Raw genomic sequence first — 21,951 nt, 5'->3', positions numbered from 1 at the left:
AGCAGGACAATTTACAAGTCACACTTTCACTGTTATATCTTCTTGGAGTACAGAAAAAATCTGGGAGTATGATTTTTTGAGATGGTGATATTTTGTGAATCTGTGAACCAAAAATTACTTTGGGAAACCCAGAGGGAGAAGAAATTGGATAATGTTGTGCAATCATACCATAATTCTGTTAGCATAAATATAGGCTTGACATAATCACTTTTCTCGTTCTTGGTTGGTCGTCCAAAGACTGACCTGTGTCTTGAAAGTTTTCCACAGTCAAGCTAGTGTCCCTACAGACACACTTCTCTCTTATATGGAGAACCAAAATGAATTTTCATTCTCAGGTATTGTTTCATTGAGGAATGTATGATCCAAACTCAGGAAAAATGAACGATCATCTAACAAACAAAAAATGATGACTTTTTCCTCATAACCATCAAGGAGCTTAAGCTCAGCTACCTCGGGCACATCATGAGGTGTGAACGATATGAACTTCTCCGACTGATCATTCAAGGGAAGATTGATGGGAAAAGATCTGTGGGAAGACAGAGAAATTCCTGGCTGAAAGACTTGCGGCGGTGGTATGGACATACGTCGATAGAAATTTCCGTGCTGCCGTTTCGCGTGTAATTATAATCAATTGGATCGCCAACCTTTGAAGGGAGATGGCATCATAAGAAGAATTGTTGGTATAACCCACATGCATTTTGTAAAGCTCAGATTTTGTGTTGTACTGATTTATTTTCATCTATTCTGTCTTGCAATATAATATAAAATGTTATCATGACTTTTTTGTTTGCTCATACATTTTAATATTTTAACTAATGACTTCATTTATACTAGTCTTAAAAGAAAAACTGCTGATAATTTGAGGTTTTCAGTAATGCATGGAAGATTATGAATTATTGAGAGTCCGCTGTATTTTATTAAGATCCACATGTGGAAGTTTTATTTGGTATTGTTTTAGTTTCATTTCTCTTTTGTTGATAAAACGTTAAGGAGACATGTCATTTGTGTAAGAAGAAAGAGAAAGAGATCCTCATTTATTTTGCTTGTTGATAAACATCATGTGCTTATTTCAATAATTTCAGTGTTCAGCAACTTCACAAAACCTGAAGGTAAAATGATTAATTGATTCAAACGTTAATTAAAATATTTCCTGAGCTATTACTGGTTCCTTCTCTACACATTTAAAAGTAAATATTGAGCAGTCATTCTGAACATGTTAATTAAAACTTATTTCTTGATCAATATTTGTTTCCTTCAAAACATGTTTTGATGTTAATGCATATCTGAGCATTTATTAAATATAAACTTCATGATGTCCTGTGATGACATAAGAAGGTGCAATTTTATTGTCCTCCTTCAATTGTTATAATTTACCTTTTAAATCACTATGCATTTAATGACTGATAACAGTCCAAAGTAACTGGAGGTTAGTTTGATTCAATTAAGGGTCCATTTGGTGCTTTTTTGATAGCCTGTGTTGGTACCTAAATCAGTAGATAACCTTAATTACATGAAAATTTGGAGTTTAACTGTGAAAGCAAGATTTCCCCTAGATCAAGTGGATTAACCCACAGTCTTATTTGAAAGCTGAGTTTGCGGTTATCAGGTTTTTTGTACTTTTCATAATGGTTTTGCCTCTCACACATTTCAATTTCAAGTAAAGTAATTCAGAAGTGATGTGTTCATTTTTCAGCTATTTTTGAGCAACATTTAATCCATGCGACTGTTATGTTTTATTTTTATTTTTATCAGATTACTTTTTATAAATTTAACTTCATTTAAAGCCGTTTGTTTAAGTAGACTTGACTTAGCATATTTTTACCTTCATTCAAAGAACTTATGCCATCCTCTGAAGCTGTCAATCTATTGACATAGTGACAAGAAAAGACCTGTAACTCCCAGAGATACATGATTCAAATGTTATTACTGAAGCAGTCGAAGCAGATGATTGACGATCGATGAAGTTGACCCAAGGGTTGGATCGATCGATCGATTAATCAATCAATCAATCAATCAATCAATCAATCAATCAATCAATCAATCAATCAATCAATCATTACATACATACATACATACATACATACATACATACATACATACATACATACATACATACATACATACATACATACATACATACATACATACATACATACATCATAAAAATGGTATCAAAATACTCAGATAAGAAAGCTAACAGGAACAAACCAGGGGTAGCAATATTTATCACAGATTCTGGATGAATGTATCTGCTTTCAAGCAAACTCGGAGAGACAGTATTGCTACCAATCTGTTAACACATTCTGTGGAAGGAATTGTTAGAAAAAGATGTTATGATCCAGTTTAATTACTGTGGAAGAGAATGATTTACAGAAAATATTAACCTGCAATATGAATATAAGAGTTCATGATAATCGATGCCAGGTTCAAAATACTAGTAAGTTGAAGGAGGACAAGGTAATACATTTTTTGAATTCTACAGATTTGCAGAAATCCAACCAATTAACATGGAAGAAAAGCCAGTAAACAGGTAAAGAGTGTAAACTTGATTACAAAATGTCTTTCAACAAAAACAAATAGATTTCTGAATCAAAAGAAAAATTGGTCTATGGATCAAACTTATTCTATATTACTGACACTGACTGATAATAACATGTGTTTGTATTCCTTGCCATAAACATATTGTATAATGACTCTTTATTCCCACAATTTTAGCTCTGTCAGTATCTCCTACATTCTTCTTTTTTCCTTTTCTACTAATTTTTCCCCACACCTGTCGGGTCGCAAGTGTGAACTGTGTCGCACATGTGGATTTGGTCCTGTTTTACAGCCAGATGCCCTTCCTGATGACAACCCCATATGGAGGAATGTAATCACTATTGCGTGTTTCTGTGGTGGTTGAGTGTAGTGTGTTGTGTAAATATGAAGAGGAAAGTGTTGAGACAAACACAAACACCCAGTCCATGGGCCAGAAGAATTAATCAGATGCGATTAAAATCCCCAACCTGGCCGGGAATCGAACCCAGGACCCTCTGAACTGAAGGCCTCAATGCTGACCATTCAGCCAATGAGTTGGACATCCTAAATTCCTGTATTTATATATTTCAAAATATCAGAATGAAGTGTCTGAATAATTTCTAAGTGAATTTATTGGTTAAAGATGGAATGCAGTGAATACAGGTTTTTATTATAGTAAAAAGAAGGAATGTTGGAATGTTCAAATAACACACATAGGAAAAAGTAATACAGCGTGTTTTCTCCCTGCCAGTGTTCCACAAACTTAACAGCCAATCCTCCAGATTGAGATAATACAAACTGGAGGAATGGTTGTTATGGGATCATATCTTGTCAGATGCTTTATGGATTATGGAAGAATACTGAACAATGAACCCTTTAAATCATGCAAAATAAAACAATAAACTTTTCCTGTACAATAATGCTGAAGTCACCTTAAAGTCAACTGCCAATTAGAGGCTGCAGAAAAGATGCGCATGCATACACACACACTTCAGCTTGTTAAGTGTCTATTTTTCTAGTATTACACTCAACACAGTATTATTGCCAATTTGTCAACGAAGCTAGTTCAGTACACAAAATTCCCATAGTTTCTTCTGGAACACTTTATTATTATTCTGATGATAAATAAATAAGGAAAATATGCAGAAAAAGAAAGCAGGTATCATTGTAATTAAGTACCTCTTATAATGAGGAGTCAACTTAAAAAATACCAGAATGAACTTCATACACATACTGACATTGACAAATGTGTGGGCAAGTTAAAGTTTATTCCATGGACTGTCATTTAGCTTCCATCAGGTCTTATAAAATTCCATAACATAACTTGATTATCTGAGCAAGGCAGTAGTGGTCATGAAGCAAAAATGTGCATATGTCCAGATATGAGAGAATATGCCTTCATTTGTAAGTAGGAATCATAACATAAATACTGCTTGGGGATTTTCTGACAACAGAGTGTCACCAGTTCAGCAGGTTTAACAAAAGCAAAGAAAATAATTCACTGGCTATAGAAAATAAGACATACTCCCAACATCCCTCCATATATCTTAAAAATGGAAAAATTTAATGGCTTCTTTGTCCAGTATCCTTCATATTCCACTTGCAGTCTGAGCAAGAATACGTTCCACATGAATAAGAGCCTTCAGAACACAAATATTTACCTTGAAGGATTGCACAAAAGTCCATAACAATATCCTGATGGTGTAGCCCTGCCTCAACAGCTTAATGAGTCGTGCAGCCCGGAACAGGCGCAAGAAACCCACGTTGATGAATTTCTCCTGTGCATCGCCATAGAACAATTTCTGGACAAATTGAACCGTGTTACTGGCCACATCCAATGAAACACGACCACAGAGCTCCCCACATTGATTACTTGCCAGCACAAAACACAAGGTGCAGTGAATCACTCATGACATTCATTACACATAACACTTCAAGCTTTGCTTCCAGTATGAATATATAGTTCTAGAAGTAAGTTAAAACTTACAAAGTCTGAGAACAGCCTCAGTCAATACTGTTATTAGTATTGACTGAGGCTGTTGTCATTCTTTGTATTGGTTTTAGAAGTCAATACATTTGTCAAAAATGATAGTAAATGACTGTACAAAAAATCCTCCTCCCTTAAAGAGTCCAGAATATAAGCTGTTTGAAATAGAATTCAAAGAATTCTTGATTAAAATAATGTAATTTTTTATGTGTGCCAAATTAAAAAATAAATTTTGTAATGATAAGACTAAAGATAGCATAACCATTTTATAATTAAGATATTTTTGATGGGACATAAGCATATTTTTCATGCAATTATAATACATATTTCACATTGAAGTAAAGTAATATGTAAACATTTTATACATAAATGAAACTAACTGAATAGGAAGTTTCCCTACCCTGATCCCCATTGCATCTTCGGAAGTCACCATTTTAGTCTACCAGGTAAACAAAATCATCAGCGAGATATATAAAGAATTTATTACGTATTTCTTTGATGCACTCTAATAGAAAGAGGAAATTTCTGAAGTCAGCTATATACGCCAAATGTAAGCATGAATTTCAATCTTGAATCCACACCGCTATATGGGCTAATCTTGAATGTCATTGTGATCTACACCATATGTGCAGTATGCCGCTAAAGCAATCATGAGGTACCAGCACATGAGAGCCAATCCTTTCCTGATGGAGAGAGAGTTGGGTATCTCCATTTTCTGCATCAGAACAGGTAACTCACATGGCTGGTTGAACACTAACACAACACCAAACATACTAAGCTCTAGCTGACTAGAGTTTAAAATTTACAAGAGCGATGACAGACAGTATTACAGTTTGGAGCAGACAAGTTGGTAGATTTTAGTGAATTTTTGTTTTTTATATCAGGTTGCTATAAATAATGTTATTCCTTTGACTATAGTACTGTTGGTTTTAAAATCTGAGGACTAGAATTTAGCACTAAGGAGGGATACAGTACTTTCTGGTTGTACTTCCCCTTATTCACCACCAACACTAAAGGAGTTCTCTAAGTGTTAGTAAATTTACTGAATGTCTACTGATGGGACTTGAATTTAATCTTACAATCTTCAACACAGAATGCAAGTGCCTGACTAAATGCATTACTCAGTAGGTCTTTCTATATTAGAACTTTTGTGAAAAGCAGAACATACTTCACATGTGTTCATTAGTACATTACTCACAGCCTGGAATTATTTAAAGATTTTTTGAAGGTTTACCAGTAAGTACTCAGCCTGTAAGTCACAGAGGCTAGTATATAAAAGATCAAACAAGTGTCCAATCAAGTCATTTATAGAGAGACATGAACATAAATAGAAATACATAATAGAATAAACAGGTAAGGATTGAAGAGGAAGCAATAGAAAAGAACCATTTCCAGATTTACATAAAAATGTTGTCTTCAAAGAGATATTGATATCAGTTCTTCTACATTTATTTCTTGAACAAGCTCACTTCTGCTTGTGAGAAGGATGGTCTTCAACACTCATTGAGGATCTGTCTTGACAGATCGATCTTGACATGGGAAGTGTGAGATAAGAAGAAAGCCAGAAAAACACAGGGAAAGGGAAGAGGCAGTAGGATAAAGATGAAGACAGGCAAAACTAGGGCCACAGGACTAACACAAAAGAGAAAAATAACCCAATGGGCCATTATAAATAATGGAAAGGAACAGAATGGAAAGTAACGGAAAGTCTGAAGGCAAAGTTGGGAAGCAGAAACAAGCCCGTCAAGTGCTGACAAGAAATGTATGTAGAAAAACTGGGATCAATAACAAGAGGGTCTGTCTATTTAAAGATAGCAGTGTACGAAGATGTGAAGATTGTCCTTGTCCTTTTGTGATTCCGTTTGTCCTCATCTCCTTTTCTATCATTCCCTCTTCAGTCCTGATCTGTCATTGTGTTTATCCCATTGTATGTTCCTGTTCATACTCCTATCTTTTTATGATTTGTTTCATATAATAGATCATGTTAATAATACTGCACTACCCCCTCCTGACCTCATTTTGTGAAACATCATTAACATTTTGAACACCAGTGATTTTTCTCTAATTATAGACTTGAGTATAGTTTTTGCTATATTAAACCATCTCATCTTTTTTCACCCTGTAGGCCCTATACTTAATTTTCACATTAGTGGAACCAGTGGCCCATCACTGTTCCCAGTAGTGCGAGAAGTTCACAGGTATTATTTCATTTACCCATTTAAATTAAATTCAGGCAGTTATTTCCCAAGTTGTATTACTTAATAACCCAAGCCTATCATACTCTCTACACATCAACTTTCTTTAATTGATTTTTGAGTGAGTAAGAGGTTGTTTCATCATTACACATATTGGCATATCTTATTCAATTAACTTTGAACTGATGACACAGACCTTCACTATATTTCAAAAATACCACTAGTACAAACATGTTTCATATTGTTGAATGTAAGACTTGTAAGTGTATGGCTCCACATTATGTTTGAATTACAATATCTGATCATCAGCACTTGTTACTCAAAGAGGAAAACTGCTGCTCATTATGTAAGATTAAAATCAATTACTTACAATGTTTTAAATAAAAGGATTTAAATCATTTATTAAGAATTTCTGATAAAGTATTAATTTTAATACAAAATAAAGTAAAGATGTTATTAACCATTTCTTAAAAGATTTATGAACAGAATTCTAATATAGAATGATAAAAATAGGATATCTGAGATCTATTTCCTTTCTGCATACAGTTAGTACATACATAACATATACATATCTTCCTAATTATATTAAAATATTGCATAAATATATACATAATGATACTGAAGACTTTGAATGCTCCAAATATTCTACTGTCTGTCATAAAGCTGAAGGAGATTGAGGAGACAGAGTCTTTCTGTACCAGTTGCTAAATCTGCTTCTTGGTACAGAAGGAAGTGAGTAATGATAGAAGTAGTAAATATACTATTACTTAAATTCACGAAGTAGAGTATGATAATAAAGAAAATATTGTTCCTTAACAGTTCATTTACTTTACTTTTCTCTGTGTGTGTTAAAAAATAGTACCGGTAACATAGCTGAAGTGTTATATTCACTATCTTCTATCAAAACCCAAAAAGAGAAGGTACATTATCATGTCAGTCTGTGCTATTTCCATACCAACTAGGTAACACAGCAATTGAATCTTGTCTAATAGACAAGCAAATATATCTTGCTACTAGTACTCACGTGATACAGTCCAGTCCTTCCTCCAACATATTTTTCATTTCAAAACGTATCTTACGGGATGTGTATTATTTATCAAATGGAGATTGAATAAGATGATGAGACAAAGCTAAATTATGAATGAGCATATGAAGTAGATAGCTATTGGAAAAGGAGCTAGAAGTCTTGTATGCCATTATAATGCAAAGAAGAGAAACATTTTGCAGGAAAGTGTTGTTTTAGAAGGAGGAACTAACAGCACAGAGAAGTTCAAGTTGAAAATCTAATTAATGTGATGCACTTCAGGGAATAAAGAATTATAGTAAGACAATTTACAATGCTGTATTATTATATTAAGACATAAAAAATTATGTCCACTTATTTCATTTTTCATCAAAAATATATATTACAGATTCCTCAAATTACTCTAAATACTGAAACATTCTTCTAAGTTGTAGTCATTTACCATGTGTAGGCTATTAATATACATTTGTTATTTAAATTGTTATGAGGCATATTTAAACCTCTTCAGTAGTACTGTACCTATGTAATTTATCTATCCCTGGAATCTGAACGTATGTAGGTTGGCTAATAATTTTGGAAAGGAATGTAAAAGTGAATAATTTTATGACTGAATATAGAAATAATTATTTCCCTGGTATGTATCACAAGACTGAAATGTAGACTTATGGCATTTTCAGAAATAGCAGTAGATAAGTACACAGAATCACTAAACTAGCAGAAGAACTCTACAGGGCACTAAAAGGCATAGTGAAATAGCACAGACAGGGTGACTACACTAAGACTTGAAATGTGTGTAAGTAGGTAGACCCATATCCACTCGATTTCAAGCATGAAGAAAACAAGAAATATTATTGAAAGTGATTGTGCATACTGCAACAAAAAGTATTTAATATGTCATTTAATATATCTTATAAAACAACAGTGAATGCCTTGTATGTTTAAAAGTTATAAAAATCTTTATCTGAGTTCCATGAATTACTCATATTCTTCAGAACTAAAAAATATATTTTATATTCATTCGGCAGGTATTTTAACTTCTCAGATAGAATGAAAAGTAGAATTGCCGGTCGATTCATGAATATTGCAAATTAAATTTACTTGTATCACCCAACCTAGTTCCTTTATGAGCAACTAAGAGGATTGCTTGCAATAAATCGAGTGGACTTCGAAGGACAGAGTGGAACAGCTACAGCCACTGGCAACTTGCCAAGGATTGGAGAGAGACTACTCTAGAGTGGAAAACAAAGACTAAATAGTTAACACAAGGCAAACAATCAAGGGTGCTAACAATAATAAAAGAACAAATCACATCAAATACTCCATGAGATGAAGGTTAACATTTTGCATATTCAAATCATTTAATCATAAGCCAGTCATGTCATGTAAACTAAAACATTAGGTATAGGTATATGTTTATACACTTGGTGTGCTGGGGATATCAGTGCACAAATTGTAACAGAAAATTCTTATGTCAAATTGAATTTAAAAGTCCCAATTTTTTCTCCCCTAAGACAAGGTTTTCACAATAAAAATGAATTGTTCATTTTGTTATCAATCATATTTCTCATTAAAATCATCTTTTTTTTTTGGACACTGAACTTTATAATCACACGTTAATGTTAGAAAGTATGGTAAAAGAGGTTCTTATATATTTCTACCTTTCTAATATTAATTTAAAATTAAATGGTTCACTACACAATAAATAATAAGGACATTAGTGTTTATAAAGATTTAGGTACTAAGCCATACATAGGCATTACAAATGTACAAAGTTATAGTGAAGAACTAATAAAATAAAAGAATATCTATCAAAATAATTTATTTTTGATAAAATGATATGGAATATAAAAAGAATATTAGATCTTTATGGTCAATTTAATTTAAAGAATCCTTTTGTTACAATTTGCTTAATTTAACCTCAGCTAAAACTTTCTAGTCAAATGGAAAATCAGAATGATTTTAAAATTAACTATCAGCTGTCATCGCTTTGTAAAGTGATGAGTGCTCACAACATTATGATTGAGTCCATTATATCTTGACTAGAACAGATCTTTATATGTATCAAATTGCTATTCCATTTAATTATAAACACGTTCCTACCAAGTAGGTAAAAAACTTATCATTCTGTATAAAATCCTGATTATATTTTGAAAAAGGTTGAAAATATTACTCGACAGAACATGCATGGTTTATGTTCAAATAGAAAATGAAATTTCAAAACGTTTTGGAACCTTTCTTTGATGATCTGTACAATGGGGACTTTAACCATATAAAAAAACAGAAGTATAAATGATGTCATTAATAAGCAATTACAAAATAAAATATGGCCATTCCACCCATGAAGTCTGAATTTCAAAAATGAAGCCATGGTGAAATGACAGTGTTCTTTATGCTAAAAGAAAAATGTGAGTTACAACACAAACAGAAATTACTGCAGATTGAATTCAAGGATGTTAATATACTTTTCAGATAAAATTATTGAGACAAAATAAAAAAACTGTAAGCTATGAACATAACAAATTAAAGACTACATATAACAAAGCATCACTGGTGATAGAATCTCTCTTTAATGATTCTTTGAATTTCTTGATAGAGGCACTAAATAAGTTACCAAAATAATAATAATATGGGCATTAATATGGGGTGGGCTCCTATTACATTATTATTATTATTATTATTATTATTATTATTATTATTATTATTATTATTATTATTATTATTATTATTATAGTGAGATGATGCAAAGATGCATATAATGGAGAGCACTTGCCTTCTTCAGCAAAAATGATCTCTGCTTCTATGGTGGTTCACTAAATTTCTAGGTAATACCCAGTGAAAATGTCTTGGGCATGATCAAATAAAAGGTGCAGCATTACAACTATTTGCCAGCAAATATTAGTGAAGGGTATGTGGATGGATACACTACAGGACACCAATAAAACATTATTATATTTGATTCCAGTATGGTAGGTTGTACAATAAAATTATCTAAATTAAAATTATCCAGACACTACTTGAAAGTGTCCTCTAACCGTTCCTCGGATATAATGCCAAATAGTGGGCATTAATATGGGGTGGGCTCCTATTACAGCTCAAACTTTGCAGAAGAGACTGTTTCACGTGGGACAGTAGCACTGTAACAAGCATAGTTAATGATGTGGGCTGTTGGGAGTCTGGAGTGAAGTTGCCATTCAACAGTAATTCATCCCAGATGAGTTCAGTAAGGTTAAGGCCAGAGCTTTGGGCTATCAGTCCATTTCTGGAACCTTACTGACCACAAACCATTCACACCAGACAGGTAGCATTATTATGCTGAAACACTCAGTGATTATCTCCGAGCTAGTCATCTACTATAGGCAAACCACAGCTGGTCAAAATGTCCTTACATTCTTCTAAGCTTAATGTGCTCTACAGTGTTACAAGAGGACCAAGTCCTTTATATAAAAAAAACACCCCCACACTGTCACCTCACCTCTACCAAACTTCACTGTGAGCACAATAGAGGCTGGCATGCACCATTCACCTGATATTTACCACTCCCAAACCATCCCTCCTGACTGCTACATGGTTTAACATGATTCATTGCTCCAAATTACAGTCTCCAGTCATCCATAAACCAGTGGGTCAATGAAGATGGTGCTTAGTGTTCGCTGGCAAAAAGTGCAGTTTATGAGCGGGTGCCAGAGCCTTGAACCTCAGTCTCTATATCTCCAGGCACACAGTCATGGTACTAGCTGCACAATTAGTGGCACTGCAGAATTAGTGTTGGTATCACATGATGCCAAACAAAATTCCTTGCCTGGCCATGGCTTTGTTGTGGCTGTCTCTTCCTTTTTCCACTTTATAATCACAACTCCGTCAGTCAACTTCCCTTTCTCCACCCATTCTGCAGGTATCTTTTGCTACTGAACAACATCGAGCCCTCAGAAAACTTTTATAGCAGCAGCAGTTTTAGTGACACCTATGCTCTAGTTTATGTGTACGGAGGGGTGTCTTGATACTTGTAATCAGATAGTGTATTTATATTTAGTCTCAATATTTTTATGTATTACAGTGAAATGATAATTATTTTCTCAACAATGCATAATATACATATACTGTGATAATCAGATCTCTATTGCAACAACTTCATGGTGTTTGTATTTTTATTCATGTTTAAGTACTAAATTGATTTAATCTAGTTTTATCTGTACTCTAATAATGAATAAGAAAATAAACAATGAAATATGTATAACACACTGTGTTCAAATGTCACAAATCAGCATAAAAACATCCTGAATTCATTCCATAGTCACTAAAACCCAGATTCCAGATTTACAAGATTTTATGTTTTGCAATGCACTCATAAATACTGATGAATACGACTTAGTCACTTGAAAAGAAAAGTTACAGTGTTGACTGTAATATATCAACATCAATTTGCCATCGTCTATTATCATATTTCTACATTTGACAGCTATTTTGTACTACTAAGTGTTGGGTGGCAGTAAATAGCCTTTTATTTTTATTTTTATTATTATTTTTTTTTTGCTAGGGGCTTTACGTCGCACCGACACAGATACGTCTTATGGCGACGATGGGATAGGAAAGGCCTAGGAGTTGGAAGGAAGCGGCCATGTCCTTAATTAAGGTACAGCCCCAGCATTTGCCTGGTGTGAAAATGGGAAACCACGGAAAACCATCTTCAGGGCTGCCGATAGTGGGATTCGAACCTACTATCTCCCGGATGCAAGCTCACAGCCGCGCGCCTCTACGCGCACGGCCAACTCGCCCGGTAGTAAATAGCCTGACCCACAATAAGGACAAACAGCTAAGGGCGGAGGAGTCCTTATAGAAGAGAAATGGGCCCTCAGTGGATGAAATGCCACTGAAACCCCATATCAACTGTAGCGTCTGTACTCCAGAGGAGCGGCTACAAAAGGCATCTGTTCTCCATGTTAGGAGCGGCCTATAAGTTTCAGCTGGCAGTAGCTTTAAAATGCCTTTGGGAGTGGCGAACTCATCATAATAAAAGCCTATATGATGACAAGTGTACTGAAGCCTTGGAAAATGTTAGGGTGTTCCCCACAAGCGACGTGCAGTTCTTGTGATGCTGGGAGAAATGTGAGAAATGGGCGACCAGCAACCAAATAAACCAAATACATCAAGATAGCAACCATCAATATAGTGACACTGACAGGGAAAATGGAAGAAGTTGTAGATTTTATGGTTCACAAAGATATAGCATTGCTGGGAATCAATGAGACCAAATGGAAAGGAAAAGGTGAGAGGAAACTAAAGAAAGGATACACCTTATACTATAGTGGAGGAAGAGAAGCCAAACATGGTGTAGGTCTCATAATTAAAAACAACCTAAAGGAATGCCTAAAATTGGTGGAAAACATTAATGACAGGTTGATTTAAGGTCAGATTGAGACTTGAAACTGGTGTTACAGATACAATTCAAGGGTACGCTCCACAAACAAAGAATACAGATATGGACCTGTCAAATCCGTATTTGACAACTATTTTGTACTGATAGTACTAAGTGTTAGGGCATATACAGGACAAACAAGCTGTGATCATAGGAGACATGAATGCCCAAGTAGGTCAGGAAAGAAAAGGAGATAAGAGATTATAGGACAATTTGGATATGGGAAGAGAAACAAGGCTGGAGATATTTTGGTAGACTTTTGTAGAAGAAATGAGATAATAATAATAATAATAATAATAATAATAATAATAATAATAATAATAATAATAATAATAATAATAATAATCGTATGGCCTCAGCTACCGTGTGCAAACATTTCAATTTGACGCCATCTGGCTATCTGCTCATCAATTTCGACATTCCGTTTTACTCCAGGCCCACTAGATGGCAGACCTAGTAAACTGAAACTCTCTTGGGTGTCTATGGCTGAGATTTAATGAATTTTGTTGGGTAAACACCAAATGTGCCACCAGAGATCTTTTACATGCCAACATCGTACAACATGGAGTGTTGAATGGACTTTTTTCCGCCCTTCAAGTATCCGACTACCTCTGCCGGGTTTGAATCCACTATCTTGGGATCCGGAGGCCGACACTCTACCGCTGATCCACATAGTTTCGAAAGAAAAACAGTCAGAAGATAACATATATAGTTGGGATAACAAAATCAAAACTCTGGTAGATGACATTTTGGTTGAGAAAGGTAACAAGAAAATGTTGGTAGAAGTAACAGTCATCTCTAGTGAATCTTTTGAAGGAGATCACAGAGTTGTGATAGCTAAGTTAAAGATGGGAAAGATACAAAAGATGACTGAGATTAGGCAGAGAAAGCTAAGGGTGTGGAAATTGCAGAAGAAGGAAATAAACGAAGAGTTTCATACACATATTAAATCAAGTATATTGAAGGAAGACATTGCAAGGGTCGAAGAAAAATGGGCATACTTTCAAACAGTCATGGTGGAGTCTGCAGAAAAGACCTGTGGAAGAGTATCAGGAAGGAAGAAAGATCAAGAAACACCCTGGTGGAATGACAGGGTAAAAAATATAGTTAAAAGGAAGAATCAAGCTTCGAAAAGATGGCTGAGAAACAGAACAACAGAATCCAAAACAGAATACAGGCACTGCAAGGTGGTTCAAGAAGAGAAAAAGAAATGCTGGCAAAAATTCACTGAATCTCTGCAAGAAAATACAACCAGAAGCAAAAAGAGCTTATTCCAGTGGGTTAAAAAGAAGAAAAACCCAGGTGAAGGTGCTAACTTCATTAAAAATGTACAGGAGGAAGTGATGACACAGAAGCATGATATATTGCAGAGGTGGGAAAAATACTTTGAACAGTTTTACAACATGCAAAATACCTTGGTACAAGGAGAAATCAAAGAACCAGATTTGGTGCAGATGAAAGATTAGGAAAATGAGGTGTTCACAGAGGAGATTGAGTGGGCCACTAAAAGAATGTATTGAGGCAAGGCAGCTGGAATTGACGAGGTCACCATAGAAATGATAATAGCAGCAGGAGCAGTTGGTCTACAGTGGTTGTATAGACTCTTCAGAGTGATATGGAGAGTGGATGAAAGGGGTATTTATACCAATTTTCAAGAAAGGAGACAGGAAGCAATGTGAAAATTACAAAGGAGTGACAATGATACCTCAAACAGCTAAGATCCTTGAAAGAATCTTGGATAAATGAATAAGAGACAGAGTAGAGGGAAAATTGGCAGAACACCAGTATGGATTCAGAAGAGGCTGGTCCACATGTGACCCAATATTTACACTGCATCAAATGATGGAAAGGTATTGGGAATATGGAAAGGACATCTTAGTAACATTTCTAGATATTGTATAACAGTTTCCCAAGGAATTTGGTATGGAAAACATTGACAGAGGCACAGATTGGGAATAAAACAATGCAGATGGTAATAGCATTGTATCAAAATTGCAAAAGCTGTGTTAGAACCAAAGTGGGTAAAACTGAATGGTTCAGAGTTGATACAGGCTTAAGACAGGGAAGTGTATTGTTTCCCTTACTCTTCATTATCATCATGGATAGAATTCTACATAATATCAAGGAGAAGTTGATGGGCGAGCAAGTAAAGTCTATGCTCTTTGCTGATGGCATTGTAGTTTGGGGAGATACTGAAGAGGAAGTACAGACACAAGATGATTTATGGAATGAGGAGATAATAAATTTTGGAATGAAGATTAGTACTGCGAAAAGCAAGACTTTGATCATGATGAGAGGTAACAGAAAATCCAGGGGAGTGATAAAAATAGGAATTGAACCTCTTGAAGTAGTGAACAATTTTAAATATTTGGGCAGCTAGATGTCACAAGATGGAAATTTGGATAGAGAAATTGATTTAAGAATACAGCAGTCTGCAAGTTTCTACCACTGTGTGAGACACATGGAACAAAGATGTACCAATGAAGTGCAAGAAAATTTCATACTCGTCCTATTATAAACCTATACTGACCTATGCTTCAGCAGCCTGGACATTGACTAAGTGGAACCAAAGTAAGATACAAGCAGCTGAAATGATGTTCTTGAGGAGCATACAGGGAAGGACAAGATGAGATAGAATACTAAATGAGGAAATAAGGAGAAGCATGGGAGTGTGAAAACTACAACAAGAGAGTGATATAGCAAAGCTAAAATGGTTTGGACACACAATAAGAATGCCAGGAGAGAGAATACCAAAGAGAACATTCATGGATACAGAGACTGGAAAGAGGCCTAGGGGACGGCCTAGAATGAGATGGAGGAGCTCAGTTGTGGACTGTATTGCAAATAGAGGAGTTGACAGCAATAAAGTACTAGAAGAGGAATGGTGGAAAGATCGGGTAAGGTGGAGGGCTTTGGTACATACTCTACCCAGAGAGAATCTGGAAAAGGGAATGGACAAAGAAGAAGACAGAATAACAATCTGTGCTGAATTTAAAAAAATTAAAGTAGAAAGTACAAAATGCATGGAAAATAATTTTGATTCTATTGATTTTGTCCAAGTACTACATTCATATATACAGAATATATGACTAAACACAGCAGTAAAAACTGATTATCAGATTCAAGGTAAGTTCACTAGATACAATATACTATGTGGTGATGAATCAAACTATATACAGCAGTGGTATATACTGGGATCAAGACGTGGGCTACTACTGGACTTGGGTTAACCCTTTTTGATGGTTGGTTTAGTAAACATCAAGCCTTAAGCATTCTGAGCTGCAGCCAATAACCTATGGAGAAGCCAGCTGTGTTGTCAAGCCTGCTTCACAAGCTACTACCCTGGCCTCTGCTACTGTCAATACTCAACACTGATCATTGAAAATGGTAGCCTAAGTTTTAGCAAATTAAAATCCGGCTTTGTGGCTAAATGGATAGAATGCTTGTCTTTGGTCCAATGGCCCTGGTTCAATTCTCAGAATCAACTCCCTCATATTGTTAATTACCCTGGCTTGGGGACTGGATATTTATGACGTCTTCACCATTCATTTCATCCTCATTAGGTCACCACCAAGCCCATACAGATTCCATGCATTATTATTATTATTATTATTATTATTATTATTAAATATTTTTTAAATTGTACAGCATTACAAGCGGTTGTACCAATTGTTTATTAGCTTTCTTGGGAGATTAGTGCGGGTGTCTGACCCATGATCATGGGTTCGATTCCAACCAACAAAAGAGAACACTAAACCTGAAAGTTTGCATTTTGTTTTAGCAGATCTACCTCTACCTATAAAAAGAAAACTATTACTCCTGTAACAGCACCCCTACAGTGTCTTCCTATAAGGATGTACAAGTAACCGGGAGTGAAATATATTATTAAGTCAAAGGTATGAGGTGAGGAAGTATATACGACAAGGAATGCACGGTTGTTAGTTAGCAGTGGCGATCTGATAGAACAAAGCCTAGCACACCTAACGCCCCCAGTCCCTGCACCTATCGGGCATATAACAGCAGGCCACATGAGGTGGGTCGAAGGGTAAGGTATGCAGAGCCTGGGCTGCAAGATTGGTCTCTGATGCCTTGCCCTCAGAAATACGTGCAACTTTTCTTCTCATTGCTTACAAGATTTGGTAAATGGAACAATGTATCAGACACTTACATTATAATATGCTTTAGATTTCCATCTTTCTCATTTGAGGTTTGGGCTTCACCAATAGCCTTGGTAGCCCTCAATATATGCCACTGATATACAGACAGATAGGAAGATGAAAACAAACATATAATAGGATAAATACATTGACAGGTCAGCATTTCAATTACTTTTATTGAACCACTGGCTTACTTTTCTCCTTGTGTATTTGTCTATTGTTCCTATGCTTTTACCACGTGAGCCCAAGCAAGTTGGCTATGCAGTTAGGGTCACATAGCTATGAGCTTGCATTCAGGAGATGGAAGGTTTGAATTCCCATGTTGGCAGCCCTGAAAAAGGTTTTCCATGGTTTCCTATTTTCAGACCAGGTAAATGCTGGGGTTATACCTTACTTGATTCTATGGCCACTACATTCCCAGTCCTAGCCTCTTCCTGTCCTTACTTTGCTAAAACCCTCTGATGCATTAGTGCAACATAAAACCACTAGAAAATTAAAAATTATCACCTGTATTTTATCTTTATGTTTTCTCTTTTCCTGTGTTTATCTGGCTTTCATCCCACACATCCTACATAAAGACTTAAGATTTGTCAAGTTGGCCCTCCAGCAAGTGTTGAAGTCCACCCTCTTGTTGAACCTGGGAAACAAAACGAGCTTGTCGGGGCCTGAGAAGAAATTAATTTAAAAGAAATTGGGACTGATGGGGAAATAGTCCATCCATTTGAATACAGAAGTGGATGAGAATGCAGAGATTGTCTCTGTTCACTTGTGTTATGTTTTTCCTCATCTCCTTTTCCATTGCTCCCTCATCAATCATAACCTGTCATTAAGTTTATTCTATTATTTGTTTTTATGTTCCTGTCTTTCTATATATGATGGTTGTCACTTGCTTGTTCCTTTCCATTACTTATATTGACCCACTGGGTTCCTTTACCCTTTCTGTGTTTGTCCCATGTTCCTAATCTTTTAGCACCTTCATTTATCTTTATTTGTTTACCCCTTCCCTTTCCCTGTGTTTATCTGGCAAGCTTCTTATCTCACACTTCTGACATCAAGAATGAAATTATGTCAAGATTGCCTCTCATTAAGTGTTTGAATTCCACTCTCCTGGTGAAGTTGGAAAGTAGAAATGAGCTCATTGGGGACTGAAAAGAATTGGATGTACCAAAACTGGGATTGTTGAGGAAAGAGACTTTTATATGGAACTCTATTTGAAGACAGCAGTGTATGAAGATGTCAAGATTGTTGTTCTCCTTTTGTCTTTGTATGTTTGTCACTTTCTTTTTTCCTACTGCTTCTGCTTCCAATGGTGACCTGTCATTATGTTTATCCAATTAGTTCCTTTTCGTATTCCTTTCTTATGGCTTGATTTGTCACTGTTTGTTCCATTCCATTACTATATGATGACGAATTAACTACTAACTGAACTAATTGAACTACCCTTCAGTGAGTACCAAAGAATGCTCAAGAATCTCATCTTCATATGCTTATGGTGACCAGCTGAAGTAAATGGTTTGGGTGACTTGCAAGTCATTATACAGCTTTAGCTGACTTAGAGACATAATATTGAGCACACTGTAGTTCATTACTTTCAAAATCTGGAAACCAAGTTTTAGTTAAGCAAAACACAAGTGATAACAACAACATAAGAACAAAATTATAAAACACACTAAAATAATGATGTCCCTGGCAAAGTTCCAGCGACTATAGCTCTTGCCATATTGTAAATACCATCTGTTTCTGAGAAGTCATACTTACTTGTATATATGGTGTCACATTATCAATAATTAGTACTGTCAAACTAAGTTTTGTTTTATTTTGATAGTTTAAGTTCTAGTGGAACTAAAGGAACCAAACCAAACCCCATGGCACTACAGCCCATGAAGGGCCTTGGCCTACCAAGCGACCGCTGCTCAGCCCCAAAGCCTGCAGATTACGAGGTGTCGTGTGGTCAGCACGACGAATCCTCTCGGCCGTTATTCTTGGCTTTCTAGACCGGGGAACTAAAGGAAGCCATATGGAATAATCCAGTGAACACTAAACCCATAAATGTTGTCTATTTCCACTATCTTTCATGAAGTAACTTCACTACTAACTTCAGAACTAACAAATGCATGCATAAACTATAAACTTAAAATTCAAAATCATTGTCAAATTATTTGTTTTAGTTGTAATTAACCTTATCTAACAGACTATTATCACTATTAATATAACATCTGAAGATGTGTAGGGCACTGCCACAGAAATTATAATATGAACAGATAGGCTCAATAATAGTGATACAGATGAAAAATCAATTCAAGTATTAGACTTCATAAAAGTGCACTGACATGTGAAATTGATTTTCACTTAAATTAATTATCTGAATGAGTAAAATTAGTAACTTCTAAAAAGTATTTACTGAGAAATGAGTTCTTCATATTTGACCTTGATTTCAAATATTCAGACAAATGACACCATAGCTTGTGATTATTCTCATACAAGCAGTGATATTTACTATATGCCAAGGATAGTTCCAGTACAAAGGCTCAGTGTAACACAGAAAATTAAGTTGCATATGTGTCAATCTACTCAGATAAAGATATGAAAATACTTAGGTTTGTTGACAAACAATAAGCTGAATGATGCATTCCAAATAACTCATGATGACCTTACATATAAATAACAACATATACTTTTAAAAGAATCATATGGTATTCTACTAAAAAAAAAAAAAAAATTAACTATCATTTTAATGAAGTAAACAATTTAGATAATGATAGGTATAATATTGTTCAAATAGGCACAAATTGTGTCTGTCTTTGTTGTAATCAGTACCGGTAGTGTAAATCTGTCAAACTTAACAATTAAAAATGAATCCTTCAAATACACACTATTTATTCAACATTTTCTACTTCGTATCTGTGTATATGTTAGAACACAGATTGGAAAGTTGCATCATTAGTTGGTCATTCATTTGTATTAAAAGGAAATATCCTGAGCAAGGAGTCTGTTCTAGGTTTTCCACTACACCTGCCTACATGGTGGCCATGACTGTTACGGCATTCTTTATGGTCTGACACTGTGGTTGGTCAGTTCGAATCCCACTGGTGGAAAAAAATTTCACCATCAGAATATTGGCTTTATTCCATGGTTTCCCATTTTCACACCAGGCAAATGCTGGGGCTGTACCTTAATTAAGGCCACGGCCGCTTCCTTCCAACTCGTAGGCTTTTCCTATCCCATCGTTGCCATAAGACCTATCTGTGTCGGTGCGACGTAAAGCCCCTAGCAAAAAAAAAAAAAAACCATTGCTTTAAAACCATCGGAGAGTCTGTTTACATTTTTATTTACCGTTTTCCCCTAATCATAGTTACTTTTTTTTTAAGTCCCTCATGCCTGTTTTATCAGCCATATGGCACTGCCTAATAGTCCTACTTTTAAGACCTTCCTTTCTATCACTTTATCTTTAACTACAATAAAAACAGTTTTGTGCTTGCTAATACCATCTATTACTTCGGTTTCTCTATAGAGCCCATCTGGTTTTATCAGCACTTGAATGTCTTAGACAAGCTCTTCCAACTAATGTACGAAAATTCTAGCTATGTGAAGTATCACATTTTTGGCAGACCCCATTCGGTCTGGGGAAGACAATCAGCATATACGGGTGTACATAATCTGTAAGGATGGGTTCACACAGAAATCAATTGAGAATGCCTCCCATATGGATGAGTGATCCCTGAAGATGTCGCTAAATTATTCCACCTGCTGTGTAATTCCAGGAATTCCTTCAAGGTGTTTGTTCTGCGCTGTTTTTTTTTTTTTTTTTACCCAACTGGCCGACATCCAGCCATTTAATGAAGCAGAAAACGGGACTCATTGCCAATCAGCAGAGGTCCAATTCTGACAGTCCCATACAAATTGAAGCCTTTGCTGCCAATGTTAGCATAGAAGCAGTAACTATACATTTGTTTTGGAGCCTCATACATAGCAGGATAAGAACTAAGTATACAGTTGAGCAAAGGATTTCCATTTATGAATACACTACAGAGGGCATGATTGTCCCTTTCTATGAGAAGATGCAAGGCATCATTCACTATAACGGTACATTATTAGCAGTATTCTGTGTAAACAGTGGGGTTAGGAAGATTGCATAGTGGCTCCTGTGCACTTTGGCATCCTCTTCTTCTTGTTCCTAAAGTATGCTTTTGGAGATGATACCAAGGGAATATAGTTACATACTAGAGTTGATGGTAATACATTTATCAAGGCTCACCTTAGAACCAATAGTACCGCGCTCAATAGCTGCAGTCGCTTAAGTGCGGCCAGTATTCGGAAGATAGTGGGTTTGAACCCCACTGTCGGCAGCCCTGAAGATGGTTTTCTGTGGTTTCCCATTTTCACACCAGGCAAATGCCGGGGCTGTACCTTAATTAAGGCCACGGCTGCTTCCTTCTCAATCATAGCCCTTTCCTGTCCCATCGTCGCCATAAGACATATCTGTATCGGTGCGACGTAAAGCAAATAGCAAAAAAGAACCAGTAGCCAAATATTCAAAGTACTCATATTTGAGCTTCCATATCCTGATAATGCTGCTCTGACAGCCCACACAAAACTGAGCTTCAACACCTCATTACCCAGCTGTGACATACCACTCTAACCGGCTCCATGGCTGAATG

At 35.7% G+C, this 21,951-nt stretch overlaps 1 protein-coding gene across 1 annotated transcript in view; it reads right to left on the bottom strand.

The window, feature by feature from the left end:
* cac (cacophony) overlaps positions 1-21,951 on the bottom strand; it is a 778,098-nt gene that overhangs the window by 236,108 nt on the left and 520,039 nt on the right. Inside the window, 1 exon segment of the mRNA XM_068225468.1 lies at positions 4,179-4,319. Within this exon segment, the coding sequence (XP_068081569.1) occupies positions 4,179-4,319 (141 nt within the window).

This window comes from Anabrus simplex, chromosome 1 (assembly GCF_040414725.1).
Source record: "Anabrus simplex isolate iqAnaSimp1 chromosome 1, ASM4041472v1, whole genome shotgun sequence".
NCBI lineage: Eukaryota > Metazoa > Arthropoda > Insecta > Orthoptera > Tettigoniidae > Anabrus > Anabrus simplex.
This window is presented reverse-complemented; position numbering and strand designations above follow the sequence as displayed.